Source organism: Henckelia pumila, chromosome 4, assembly GCF_033568475.1.
Source record: "Henckelia pumila isolate YLH828 chromosome 4, ASM3356847v2, whole genome shotgun sequence".
NCBI classification, from domain to species: domain Eukaryota; kingdom Viridiplantae; phylum Streptophyta; class Magnoliopsida; order Lamiales; family Gesneriaceae; genus Henckelia; species Henckelia pumila.
Window position 1 is genome coordinate 12,802,818 of NC_133123.1, and position 13,634 is coordinate 12,816,451.

Sequence of the window (13,634 nt, forward strand, 5' to 3'; positions counted from 1 at the left end):
TAAGAGAAATAATGCGATTAGCTTTTTTATAATACACATATATGTATGCATAGATCAATATCAATAATCAAATTTACGTGCATAAATACTTTATTTTTATGTTATATTTAAAAATATTTTTTTATGGTTTTAAATTGAAAAATAAAATTGAAATACGATAATTATAAGTAATAAATAATAAATTAACTGAAGTGTAGAAAAAGGGTCATCTTTTATCCATTCATTAAAATAATCAAATTATTTACTTTTAGACCAAATTGTTATTTTAAGAGTTCATGTATTATTATAGATACCTGAAAATGAAAAATGAAAGAAAAGATAAAAAAATTCATCAAAAGGTAAAGTATTCATGCCAATTTATATCTTTATTATATACACAAAAAATGTTAGAATTATAACAAATATAGTGTAAATCACGAGATTTTATATTAATGTATCGTAAAATTTTAATAAATTTTATATTAATTTTTTTGTATTATAAGATTTGATGTACTCATTTTATTGTAAATATTGCATCCTTCGATACACACACGTATTCTCCTCTCTTCAAATGCTTTGTCACGCCGACACACTGTTAATTTCACTTTCCAACCATGTTTTATCGTTTCTCTTTCATTTTCTGTATTTCTGAGTTTCAGACTTTAATGGCTGTCCCACACCTTAACTTTCCTTCCATTTAGTTTAATAATGGGTTGGTGATCTTCTTCATCTAAGGTCGCTATCTTTTTTGTCGGTTTAGATTTAGATACTCTCCCACCCAAGCAATACAGCTTCCGTTTTAATCTTCTCTCTTTCTTTTTCATTTTTTTGGGTGTGTTTGAACTTGGAATGCTTGAAATTACCGTCAAGATTGAGTTTCTTCTGTTTACCAGCTCTTGTTTTGTTTGATATGCTTATTTCCAGATAAAAAAGTTCAATCTTGATCGGAAATTTCCCTTTTTGATTTGGGTTTCACAGGTTTTGGAAGATGATCGGTACGTGTTTTCCGGAAGCGTTCTTTAATTTTATACTTTGATTGTATATAAGTCAAACCAAGGCAAGTTGAGGAACAATTACAGCGAATTGGAGATGGAGTGTTTTTGCTTCTTATCTGGAAAAAGAAAAAAGCAGAATCTCGGTTTGATTGGATGTGTGCGAAGCTGTGTTGTTTAGAGTTTTAGCACATATTCTTGAACGCAAAATTGGGTGGAGCCGACATTTTGGCCATATCTTTTGAGGGCATATAAGCTTTTAGGAAGATAATTTTTGGGATTTTTTGTTGATCCATTGCCAGTTTTCAAGCGTGTGTGGCGAGAGAAAATAAAGGCAAAAGGTTGTGATTCTTTGCCAGACAAAGAAGGCTACATCTTTAGCCTTTACTCTTTCAATAATACTTGTATTTCTTGATTTCTTCAGAAACTTAATGTGGCTGCACGTTGGATCAAGTTTCAGGTAAGGATCCTCACGCGGTGTTTTGTTTTGTTTTTTAAATTTTTCATTGTATATTAAAATCGACTCTATTATTTTATCTTTTACTTCTCATCTTTTCTTTGTTTAACTTTTATATTATTGGGTATTGATGTGCCAACCACCTCTGTTAGTTTGTGATTATTGTTTGTCGATTTGGTTTCTTGCAACAAGTAATTTGATGCTTTTGTTTCTCGAGTAAATGTCTTCCCTGAGCTAGTAGTCCAAGTGAAATGTACAATGATGAGCTCTTCACAAAGTGGGAAAAAAAACTTTGGGAAATTGATTTGTGTGTGAAAACCTGGTTTATTTTTGACAAGATGGGTTCTAATAATAGTATTTTAAAACATCCCTTTGACTTGAAAGCAGTAAATTGTTAGCTTTGACGATAGATCTTTCGTATTTAATTTGCAGTTTCTATTTACGATCACTGAACATAGCTTGAGGAGGATAATTAAACGCATGTAAAGCATTGAATCGAAGAGACAACTCTACATGGCGAAGAGATCAAAAAGGCGTCCTACACGGCACAAAAGGAATGAGCAAATGGGTTGTATGTGGGGTCTGATTAGTTTGTTCGACTTCCGACAGGGTCGATCCACTAGAAGACTGCTTTCGGATAGAATTCGAGTGTGTGAGCAGTCTGTCGGTATGTGTTCTGTGTAGAAGTTGTTGCTACAAGCATTATCGTGTTGTACGATTCACGTAATGTTCAGAATCCGATCCATGGATGAAATGTTTGGTATTTTTGTTGTCTGTAGGTGTTGAACACTCAAGTACTAAAACAACCTTACAGGGTTCAACTGAAAAATGTGAAGATGTGGCGGTGGTGAGTTTAGGTGTTCGTTACATTCTAGTTGACTTGTGATTTGTCTGCTCTATTCAATCTTTCTTTTTCTTTTTGAAATCCTTTTGGATCTTCAGGAAGCTGAAGAAAACACGATGCCTTTGATTGATGTTGTCAAACCAAGTGTGAAGGAACTCATGGAGGAAGAGATGATCAACGAGCAAGGCTTAAAGAACCGGCGAAATGATTCCGAAATGTGTTTGGACCAAGTTGACGTTAAATATGGACAGCATAAGAAAAAGAATCCTAAAAGAAAGAACAGAATTTGCAACAACTCCAGTGATATGGATATCTCTGAGTTGGGTATCAAAACCTACTTGGTGCCTGGAAATTTTGAAGAAGTTCCTGAACCAAAAACAGCTAATAGTTTTGATCTGGAAATGATAATGGAAGAGTTGGCCAAGATTAATCAGAGAAGCGCAAACTACGAGAAGCCTAATTTTAATGCTGATCTTGGAGTACCACGTGATCATGCTGTCACGGTTGTTGAAGAAGAAATAGTATCAGCGATAAAGCTGTTCATAGAACAGAGGGTAAGTAGCGATGGCAAGCATTTAGGAGAGGAGCGGAAATCATGTTGCTCCAGAGAGTTTGCAGATGCTCTGCAAATATTAAGTACAAATAAGCACGTATTTTTGAAATTACTGAAGGATCCAAACTCTGTGCTAGTTAAATGTATCCAAAATTTGGACAATGCTCGGATTGAGTCTGGATCCTGTTTGTCAGAGGAAAAGTCAATAAATCTGAAATCTGATGAATTTACTAGCCGTAAACACCGCAACTTTTTCGGTAGAAAGAGTACGTCCCTGGAGAGTGATCCGAGTGGAAGGGACAAAAGTAGTCAATCTTCAAGTAAAATTGTCATCCTCAAGCCTGGGCCAGAAGTCGTAAGGAGTCCTGAAATGGCTGTTGATGTTAGAGGGGTTTTATTTCAGTCAAATTACTTGGATAATAAGGGGCAAAATGTGAGAAATTCATCCCAATTCTCGTTTCATGAAATTAAAAGAAAGTTAATGCATGCAATGGGAAAAGAAAAACAGGGCATCTCTCTTGATGGGCTCACAGTTAAACTTTCTTGTAAGCACCGTAACGGGAATAGTGGAGAGAAAGGTGTCTCTGGGGAAAATCTTGCTTGGAGTTCTCCTAATAGGAACCATTTCTACACTGAAAAATTCACTAAATTGTCCACTAGCTTCAGGAAGGGTGAACAAGCTGGTAATTTGAAAGCTAAAGGTTCAGCAATAGTGGATGAAACATGTCAGCATCAGAGACTAGGAGTATCCAGTATTTACATTGAGGCTAAAAAACATCTGTCTGATATACTGAACAACGAAGATGAAAATGCTGAGTCAATCACCGAGCAGTTGCACAAATCGCTGGGTAGGATTCTTTCGTTTCCTGACTATAATAGTTCCCCTTGCTGCAGCCCGGGGAAACATGGAGATGGCAGCATGTTCATAACAGCTCACATGAGATTATCTCCTCGTGGTATAGCTACGAATGGGCAGTTGCAAGAAAACAGTAACAATTATCCGAGTTCAAGTATACCGAATTTGGATAGTCAACGACGCATCTCTGTTGGCACTTCCGATGACAAAGTAGAGTCTCTTGGTATGAATGTTGATGTTGGAGTTAGTGATGACCAAGAACGTTGTTTGGAAAATCAGACCGTTATTGGAGGAACTATTATTGCTGATGGTAAATCAAGACCTTGCTCTTTATAAATGAAAGTTATAATGATCTTATTATATTTATTAGAATGTAAAAGAATGTTTTTTTTTTTTTTTCTAATGCAACAGTTTCAAATTCATCTTCGAGAGTTGTGGAGATTGAAGAAATGGCTGAATCAATGCTTTACGAGGACAATGTTTTGACTATTTCTTCTGAATCAATTAGTGGAGATATCCAGAACGTAGATTTTAAAGAGGGAGAAAATCGAGAAAGCGCTGCCAAAAACTTGGAAGACCCTTCTTGTAGATCGGTAAATTCCCCTTCTTTGGTTATTTTATACTTAAAAGGGATTATTAATATAGGATTTGCATGAACACAAAGCTGGACATGGACATGGACTTGCATTTTCAACAGTTGGACTAGTGTTTCTTTCTTAGAATTTTCTTGGCTCTATGCCTTGCTATTGTTTTCCAGGGTTTTGTTTTAGAGGATCAAATATTATCTTCCCCAACTGTATCTCCCACGCAATCTCCAGTAAGCTGTGAAGTCGAAACTTCAGATTGTTTACATGAAAAAATGGAGCGTCCTAGTCCTATATCGGTTCTTGAACCACTGTTTCCATATGATGATGTCAGTCCTGCAAGCACCAAATCACAACTAGGTAAGATCATGGATAATGCAGCATAATAACTTCTTTTAGATTTCTTTGCATGCTATTTTCTGAGCTCAAATTGAAAGCTTTGTGAAATTCAGTTGAAAAAGACATCCCACCGCTACATATCCATTTTGAAGAGCAATCTTCTGCTTCCGACCAAGGAATTTGTGTTAGAATCTCTCTGGAGGACGAGGAATCTGCATTTGAATACGTCGAAGCCGTGTTACTGGGCTCAGGTTTAAACTGGGATGAATTTCTTTCAAGATGGCTTTCTTCCCACGAAATTCTCGACTCTTCATTGTTTGATGAAGTCGAGTTATTTTCTAGTCGACCCCATCACGACCAGAAACTACTATTTGATTGTGCTAATGAAGCTTTAAAGGAGGTATGCGATCGTTATTTCAGATGCTTCTCTGGGATATCAAACCACAAACAAAATATCCGTCCAGTTGCGAAAGGGATGGATCTTATTCACGAGGTATGGAGAGAAGTCGAGTGGCACGTCTGCGAGCATCAATCCCCCCGTTGTCTCGAAAAGCTTGTCGAAAGAGACATGGCAAGATCTGGAAAATGGATGAATCTCCAATCAGATCTGGAGGTAATCTGTTTCGAAATGTGGGAGACTGTTATCGAAGATTTGGTGGAGGACATCATCCTCAGCTGCATAAACGATGCCTCGGAACAGCCTTGTGAAGTGTAACTAACTCGTCTCTTTCTAATCACGAGTTACCTTTTCTATCTACTGCAACATAGCTTATCAGTGGACATAGGATTTTCCAATACATTTTGACTCTTGTGTGGGTGTTTGTTTCATGCATGTTAAGACTAATCAAGTTCATCGCTTCAGACACAGGCACCTGCAAGATAATGTTATTACATTACATGTACAGTAATTTTAACCTGAAGGCTTGCGCACGACCCCGGTTGAGCTCCGTTATATGAATCTTTTCTGTTATTTTGTTCGGTTTGAAGTTCGAGTTCGAGTGGATTTAATGTGATGAAAGTTTACGAATTTGTTACTGTGTGGTACTACAGTTATCAGGCTTTGGTTTTGTTTGTTTATTTGTATAAAATTGTATCTGGGGTTTTATCTCGTCTTAATTTTTTTTTTCTTTTGTGGGTTTGGTTTGTAGTGCCAGTATGCCAGTATCCTTATAAATTGTCGGTTGTACCATTTATTTAATATTCAATAAAAATTAACCAATTAATCAAAATACTTTATCGATATATTATAATAATGTGTGTGATAGAATGATTGGACAATACCATTGACTGATTAAAGGATCCCTTTTGAATGATTGCACTTTGCATTTGCTTATGCAAAATCAATGGCAAAATTATATTTTTGGTTAAATTATTGAATTGCGTTCAAATGTTAATATACTAATATATGTCGTCATCATCTTATTACGATCGAGGTAGAGGTCAGAAAAATCATAAAAAATTCATGAGCCAGTTTTATGAGTTAACTTTGTGATACATATCAAATCTTCTTTATCTCGAAACATAAAAAAATATTATTTTTTAAATTAAAATTATTTTTTTCACTTATGCATAGATCTAGTCGGTCTATCCCTCGATTTTTTTTATCCCCGTGAGACCGTCTTTGGGCGTATCTACCCAAGAAATATGTATATAGATCACTGTACAAGCCGATAAAATCTAGATGAATGATGTGGTTTTTTTTATAGTGAAACGGCACAAAATTTTTATTGATAATCTTTCCTCTTCGCTTGTGGAACAACCTCCAAATTAATAACTCAGTGTACATAGGAGAATCATTCGGCATTTCAACATCCGATGTGATGTAAAGGAAGATAGAAGATATAACAGGGAATTTACAATCCAAAATGAGTATCAACAGTGGCCGACCCAGAGCAGGTGATTGCCTCCGCTCGAGCCATATCAAAAATGGAACTTTATGCATCATTTCTCTGTAAATTCCCATCTTATAAAAAATGGAACTTTATCAACAAGGTCTTTGCTTGTCCCCCTTCTGTATGTTCCATAACGTGCCCGGCTCCAAATAAGTAGGTTGTTTCAGTCAGACTTATAAACAGGGAAAATAGGCGCAGAATGGCTAACCAATGAAGCAGTTTCCCAAAAAACAACTGAAGTACTATCTGGGACTGTCTCTGATCTTCAAGAAATTCTCGAGGCCTCGTTCCCCAGGTCGTGTTGTTTCGAGTGCTTCCCTTCTTTCGTGTTTATTGTTTTGATCATTGGGTCTCTTTTGACCACTTTTATCCACAAAGCGAATAGGTTTCTGTTCCGATCAACATACTGTCTGATTGGCATTGGTTGATGCTCTAGCCATCAAACAAACTTTATTTGCACCTAAATGAATCAAGTTACTGGCAAACTAAGTTTAACATAAGATACCGTCCTCCCATGCTTTATGCACTCGAGACAAGCCCAAATAAGATCCCTGAAGACCCCCACGATTGGATTTTCGAGTCTGGAACTTTTCCTCCACTCTGTCAAGAACTAGACAGTAAATTACGTCTCTGCTTAAATCGGATAGCAGGAACTAGGAAGCAATACCGGATTATACTACATAAATCTAGCTCGAAACAGTGCTATAACCCCTACTTTTCTTCAAAAATTTGTTGTCTATCATATTTCTCAACTTCTCAACTTCTTCCCATCTACCGTGCTCTGCATACAAGTTGGAAAGAACAACCAAATAGCTGGTATTTTCTGGGTCCAAACTGTTTAGTTTCTCGACAACTAGTTCCAAAATTTCAGTATTTCCACGAGTGTTTTGAACCCCAGCAAGAAGAGCTCCCCATATCCGCTTATCTGGTTCAATGGGCATTTTATACACAAATTCAAGAGCCTCTTCTATGTTTCCTTGCCTGCTAAGCATGTCCACCATGCAAGCATAGTGAGCAAGGTTTGGTCTGATACCATATGCCTCTTCCATGGCATAAAACCAGTTCCAGCCCTCGTACTCAAGCCCACTGTGGCTACAAGAAGAGAGAATTGATATAAAAATTACATCATTAGGTTCTATACCTAAAGATAACATGTCCGAAAAACATTCAAGAACCTCCTCTCCGCAGCCGTTGATCGCATAACCATTAATCATTGAACTCCAACATATGAAATCATTGGTGAGATTTTCATAAAAAACAGACTCACCTTGCCTAACTTTTCCAAATCTGCAGTACATGTCAATTAAAGCTGACATTAGAAATGTGTACGTTGAATATCCATCTTTTATGATTTGGGCTTGTACGCTTTCTCCAACCTCCATAGCATTAATTGAAGTGCAAGCTTGTAACAAACTAACAAAAGAGAACTCATTAGGTTTCTGGTTTGCTAACTGCATCAGTCTTAAAAGATCAAAAGCATCATTAGGTCGACTACTTTGAGTGTAAATTGAGATCATCACACTCCAGGCAATAAGATCTTTCCCATCAAGCTGGTCGAATAAGCTTCTAGCAGACTCAATATTGCCAAATTTTGCATACTCTTGAAGAAGCTCAGTAACCACAGAAACAAATGCAGTAAATCCTGTTTTCAGAACAAGACTATGAAATCCATTCCTGATAAAATTCTCATCCAGTTCAGAATAAGCTCCAATTACTTCTAGGATGATAAATTCATCTGCTTTCTCAAAACTAGAACATCGGAATTTAAGAAAGAGCTTTAATGCCTTCCGTGGAAATTCATTTTCAACACAACTGCGTATCACTATCCTCCAAGAAACAATATCCTTATTCTGCATATCATTGAAAACATGAAGCGCTGTCTTCAAATCCCCACATCTAGCATACATACCAAGGAGCGAATTTTGAAAAACTGTGTGAGCATAAAACACCTTTTTGATACAATAATTATGAATTTCTTTCCCCATGTTCAATGCACCAAGATCAGCACAAGCAGGCAATATACTTGCAACTGTCACATGATTTGGCTGCACGCCTAAAGATACCATTTCCTTTAATAACTTAAAGGCCTCAAGATACTCACCATTGCTCACACATGCCGAAACCATTGCACTCCACAACACTATGTCTCTATTAGCTGTCTGATAAAACAATTTCCAGGCAATTCCCATGTCAAAAGAAGAGTAGACTCCAACAAGCGCGGTTACAACCGATACTTCTGACTCAACACACCCCACTTTTATCGCATACCCATGAATCCCAAACACCATATCTTTGGACCCAATCAAACCAACAGCCTTGATCACGCTCAAAACCGTCACAAAATTCGAGCTTTGTCTGTTTGCGATAATTGACTTGAAGATGCGTATGGCCTCTCGGGGCTGGTTGTCCCTAACCAAACTCGATATTTTTGAGGTCCATGATTTCGGGACGTCGTTCTCGTTAAAATAATCAAAAGGATCGACCAAGTTTGGGCCTTTACGAGGTAAAAGAATGCGGCTTCCGCGGTCTGCCGTGACCTGAGGAGAAGCAAGGCGACTCACGGTGATTTCCTCGAACAGGTGGTATGCGCTTCTACAGCGCCCCCCATGGTTCATGTGAACCTAAAAACAAAGAAATTTCGCGAGATTGATCTTCCCACACCAATTCAACTTCTTTCTAAAAGCTGCGGAGGCGCCATCAGTATTCAGTTGCCTGTGGCAAATGGAACGAGACAAATTTATATAAACAACATTTTTTAGGCGTTTTTGTTTCTATATTTTTACACGTTCAAAAAAAACCAACATTTTATAATAACGCGTCGCACATGAAAAAACAAAATAATAATAATACTGATAATAATAATAATAATTAAACCAAATTAAAATTAGTTAAAATAAAAAAAAATTATTTTGAGATTATTAATCTACTGAAAATCCATAATGGGCACATACGTGAGTACCGATTGATGTGTTGGTGCTCACAGATGTTCACGATGGGTGTTCAGGATTTTTTTTGTAGTTTTTTTATATAACAACATTATATAGATGAATTTATGATAATTTATTTTTTCTTAAATAACCAATGTGAAATCCAATTAGGATAAATTTGACATTGAATAAACTGACGGAACTAACATGTAATGTGAATAAAGAGACATATGGAGTGGAAAGATGTTGATAAATGATATTTATAATTTTAAAAATAAAAATGATAATAGATTATGTCAAACAACACAGAATATGTTTGATTTCTACCTCTTTCCTATTAATAACAATAGAAATGAATGACTATTTTTATAAGCTAGAAATGAAATTTTCCTCAATTGACCGACCAACCTCAATCTTTATATGCAGCATAAATATATTTAGTACAAATTATATCTTTCTATCTATTATCTCATTTTACATTGTCTCATCTCACAAGGCACACGGTTCTTCAGTAACACATTTAAATTTGAGTAATTTCATGAGATCGAAATTAAATCATTTCAACAGTTAACACTTACACCAATCTATTGACCATTTGTAAGTTCATAAGCAATTGAATTTGGGCTATGTTGAGCTGGAACTCTTATCATCAAAATTATTCCCCGCTACTTCACCAAATAGTAAATAGCTCGATTTTATTCTCGTGTGTACAACAAAGATTCAAGATTTGTGGAGAGGGCATAAGCAGCATTTACAATAAAAGAATGAATATCATAACCTAAACAACTAATGATTTCACACACCATCATTCATGCAGAACCATATATTTTCTACAAATTATCTGCATCCATAATAGGTGCCACTTCATCTACCTCGTCTCGCTTTCTTAAAGATGAATAAGAAAAGCCAGTATTGCTGCTCGAGTTTTCTCCTAGCTCGGGTTCTTGGAAAGTTCCGTAAGACAATGGGTAGGCTTGAGGAACTTCCAGTGAAATTGCCCTCTTTATCGCTGCTCGGTGCTCCTCCTGGTGTTCTTTTGCGAGAGATACTTGCCGTTCCATCTTCTGAGCTGCAGGAATACCCATAATTGGCTCGTCTTCTTGCATAGACTGTACTAAGAAAAGAGAACATTTTAGTGTTTTCGCAAAAAAAACGCGGACCCACAATTGATCTATCTAACAAGAGTTTCTTCCATGTCATTTTTCTCGTGATGTATCATATATTTGAAAGCAAGAGAAAACACCGTTATGCCCAGGAGTGAAACCATCTCAGGTGGTTTGAATGGTCATAATTGTCACCTTGTAGGCTCAAGTTTCTGTCCGAACTATATTCTATCCAACCGACTCCACTATCAACTATTCCATATCTATCCTAACTTTAGGAAAATAGTTGACTTAAGTTGGTATAAGAGGCCACTGCATAGTCTAATAAAGTCATTCTTACCTCTTTCACTGTCTGATGTGGAACAGGATCTTTACAATAACAATGAGATACAAACGATACCACTCGAAATTCTCAAAATTTATGGTGAATAATTTGAAGAACATTATCATGACTATGGTGCTCTACATTTAATATGAGTGCATTAATTAAAAATTGAGAACTTACATCAAGGGCTCTTTGAGATTCTTGGAGTATCCAAATAATGGCGTGATCTGAAGTTGAGTTGCATGAGAGGACCATGTGCTCAAATCTACCATCCACAGGTACTGCTGTCCTTACGTGAGGTGAAATTTCCTCACAACTGCACATAAAACAAAGGAATAAAAATATGATCTCAACACAGAATAGTGCATATTCACTCGAGTAATTAATTAATGATGTATATAAAGCTGTATGTCCAATCATATAATAAATTCTCTAGGATATATCCAAATTTGCTTCATTTCAGAGAAATGTCCAATCATATAATAAATTCTCTAGGATATATCCAAATTTGCTTCATTTCAGAGAACCTTGTCTTCGTGTTCTGTTGCGATGCATGCCTTGATGAGTACTCAACATCACTCCATTTCATACATTAAAGACAGAAATTTCCACTCCCCATATACCATATAGAGCAGATCCAAGAATTGTGATTTTTAGGACCCTATTCTGTTCCTTGTCTCATCCTATTCCAAATCCCCAAATTCCGAGACTTTATCAAAGTAGTACATCATGTTATAAGACTTAAAATACATACCTGAAGGGCTTCCGCACGATTATATGATAGAGGCGACCAGGTGCATACAGGCGTCTTGGATCCTTGAGCATCTTTTCTTCAAGTGTGCAAGTATCTTTCAAGCACATCACGCACAGCAGACAAGGGAAACTATCAAAAAGCAATCCGTTTATGTGCAACGTTCTTTTTGATAGCGGTTATTCGTGATAAAGTAAAACAGAAAGGTGGCAAGACCTGCAATCTTTTACCAGAAAAGGGATTTGAAGAGATGTTCCAGTGCAACTGTGGTACGAGGTAAGAAATCATCCTGATAAACAAAGATAAAGACATAAATAAATGTGTCTAGCCTGCCAGAACACGAGTTGAACTCGGAAGAAAGTCATAAACGAAATAAGTTGCACCAGAATCTCATGCAGTTGGGGACAACACAATGCATAAGAGTAAACATGGCCGATGGATAAACACAAAATTATTACCTGAAGCACAACCGAATTAATTACGTCGCCGTATCTCACAGCCAAGTTCAAAGATATACACCGAGCAGGAGCAATTGCAAAGCACCTAATTCTTTTCCTCTCAATGTACCCCAATTTTTCTCTATTCTTCACTACCAACATAGTTAGCAATGTTACAACTCCAGCACCGAGCGAATGTCCAGCAAATGTCAAAGTATAATCTGGATTCTCCTCAACGAGATTTCTCAAAATATCACACTCTTCTTCAAGAACGTATTGAGCTGCCTTCAAAAGCCCATTATGAACATAACCGCCATCAAAGGTTGTCTGTCCCAATTTGTTATCAAGTAAGAGCAGAAAATCACTTTCTTTAGCCAAATTAAGCCCTCTAATCCCTACAACTATATCTAAATTCTCGTGATCAAGATAGATCATGTACGGTGAAACTCGTCCATTCGTGTCATCATAATCTTTTTTTGATACAATCCAATCTGCATTGACTCCATACCCTTCGGGAGGAGCCCAAAGGGGGTTTCTAATATCATCTTCATAGAGGGATAGGATATATCGACAGAGTCGAGGGACGGGCTCGAATTCAGTGGCGGTTGCAAGACCCCAGTTTTGGCTTTCACGGCCTGCTGTGTATAGGAATTTCTTCCACACCCAACGAACGCAAGCTAAACATGATACACATTCAACCAGTGGGAGACAGCAGGCAACAGACATTGATTTCTAAACGCTAAATCATACACAGAAGCAAAGACAACTGATAAAGCCAACGGATTTTTCTACAATCTTGGTGGAAATTCAGAAGGGCAGTGATTTGTTATTAAGTTTTTGAGTTTTTGTAAGCGCGGTATGAGAGATTGACAAGGGGAAGTTAAATCATGGTCACACAAAATCTAGAAGAATGAAAAATAAAGGGTCAACGAATCAAAAGAAATGAACTTTCCCACAACCAAATATCTGAAAAGTATGCGTCAAAAGCATGAAATGATAAAAATACAAAGTCACCAACCAAGAACTGAACCAGAAGAACCCAACGATTCGGACCAAGGAATTTTCCCAGAAGCCTCGATGAAGTAGTCATAAATCAACAACCCCACTTCCAAATAGCTCAAGAAATTCAAGGTTAAACAATTAAAAAAAGAATTTCAGGTAAAAAGAACTTATCGATGAGCAAGGAACGAATGAATTCGTGGAAAAAAGCACACGGAATCGAAGTTTCTCAATGTAAACTGGAAGTGGTCAAAATCGCAATCATGAATGAAGGCTGCTAAGAAATACAAATAGAAACAATAATAAGGCGTCGTGTGAAGTGTGCGAGGATTAGGAACGGGACTACGAGGAAAAGGATGAAAAGGGAATCAAGAAAAAAACAAGAAACAGAGACGAAGAAAACGAAAAGAAAAACATTGTAAAGGTGTGACACACCTGTGAAGTACGAATAGTCAAAATCAAAGGCATGGCTTTACGAGAGCGTGAGAAAGAATCTACTCCCTTATATGCCTGGATTCTCCTTTGTGCGTCACTCTGTTTTCTTGCCCAATTTTTTTTCCCTCGTAACTGAGATTTTAGACTTCGACCTTTTGTTT

General features: G+C 36.9%; 3 protein-coding genes across 5 annotated transcripts; 1 reads left to right on the top strand and 2 right to left on the bottom strand.

Annotated features, from left to right (window-relative positions):
* The first annotated feature begins 554 nt into the window (after positions 1 to 554).
* Positions 555 to 5,734, top strand: LOC140860016 (uncharacterized). Of its 3 annotated transcripts, none has more exons than XM_073262744.1 (8): positions 555 to 714; positions 958 to 1,431; positions 1,861 to 2,095; positions 2,208 to 2,275; positions 2,371 to 3,991; positions 4,093 to 4,274; positions 4,439 to 4,625; positions 4,718 to 5,734. In XM_073262744.1, exons 3-8 carry the CDS (start codon positions 1,942 to 1,944, stop codon positions 5,317 to 5,319), a joined length of 2,814 nt encoding a protein of 937 aa, XP_073118845.1. In that variant the 5' UTR covers positions 555 to 714; positions 958 to 1,431; positions 1,861 to 1,941; the 3' UTR covers positions 5,320 to 5,734. The 3 variants fall into 3 exon arrangements, with proteins under 3 accessions (XP_073118845.1, XP_073118847.1, XP_073118846.1); XM_073262746.1 differs by having other exon boundaries at positions 4,114 to 4,274; XM_073262745.1 differs by having other exon boundaries at positions 561 to 691.
* A 613-nt stretch (positions 5,735 to 6,347) lies between these two features.
* Positions 6,348 to 9,246, bottom strand: LOC140864685 (pentatricopeptide repeat-containing protein At4g33990-like). The gene has a single exon (XM_073268984.1). It carries the CDS (start codon positions 9,109 to 9,111, stop codon positions 7,183 to 7,185), a length of 1,929 nt encoding a protein of 642 aa, XP_073125085.1. The 5' UTR covers positions 9,112 to 9,246; the 3' UTR covers positions 6,348 to 7,182.
* An 818-nt stretch (positions 9,247 to 10,064) lies between these two features.
* LOC140865193 (uncharacterized) lies at positions 10,065 to 13,634 on the bottom strand. The gene is made up of 5 exons (XM_073269748.1): positions 12,061 to 13,634; positions 11,833 to 11,891; positions 11,606 to 11,734; positions 11,032 to 11,167; positions 10,065 to 10,532 (listed from the first exon to the last, which is right to left on the bottom strand). Exons 1-5 carry the CDS (start codon positions 12,763 to 12,765, stop codon positions 10,254 to 10,256), a joined length of 1,308 nt encoding a protein of 435 aa, XP_073125849.1. The 5' UTR covers positions 12,766 to 13,634; the 3' UTR covers positions 10,065 to 10,253.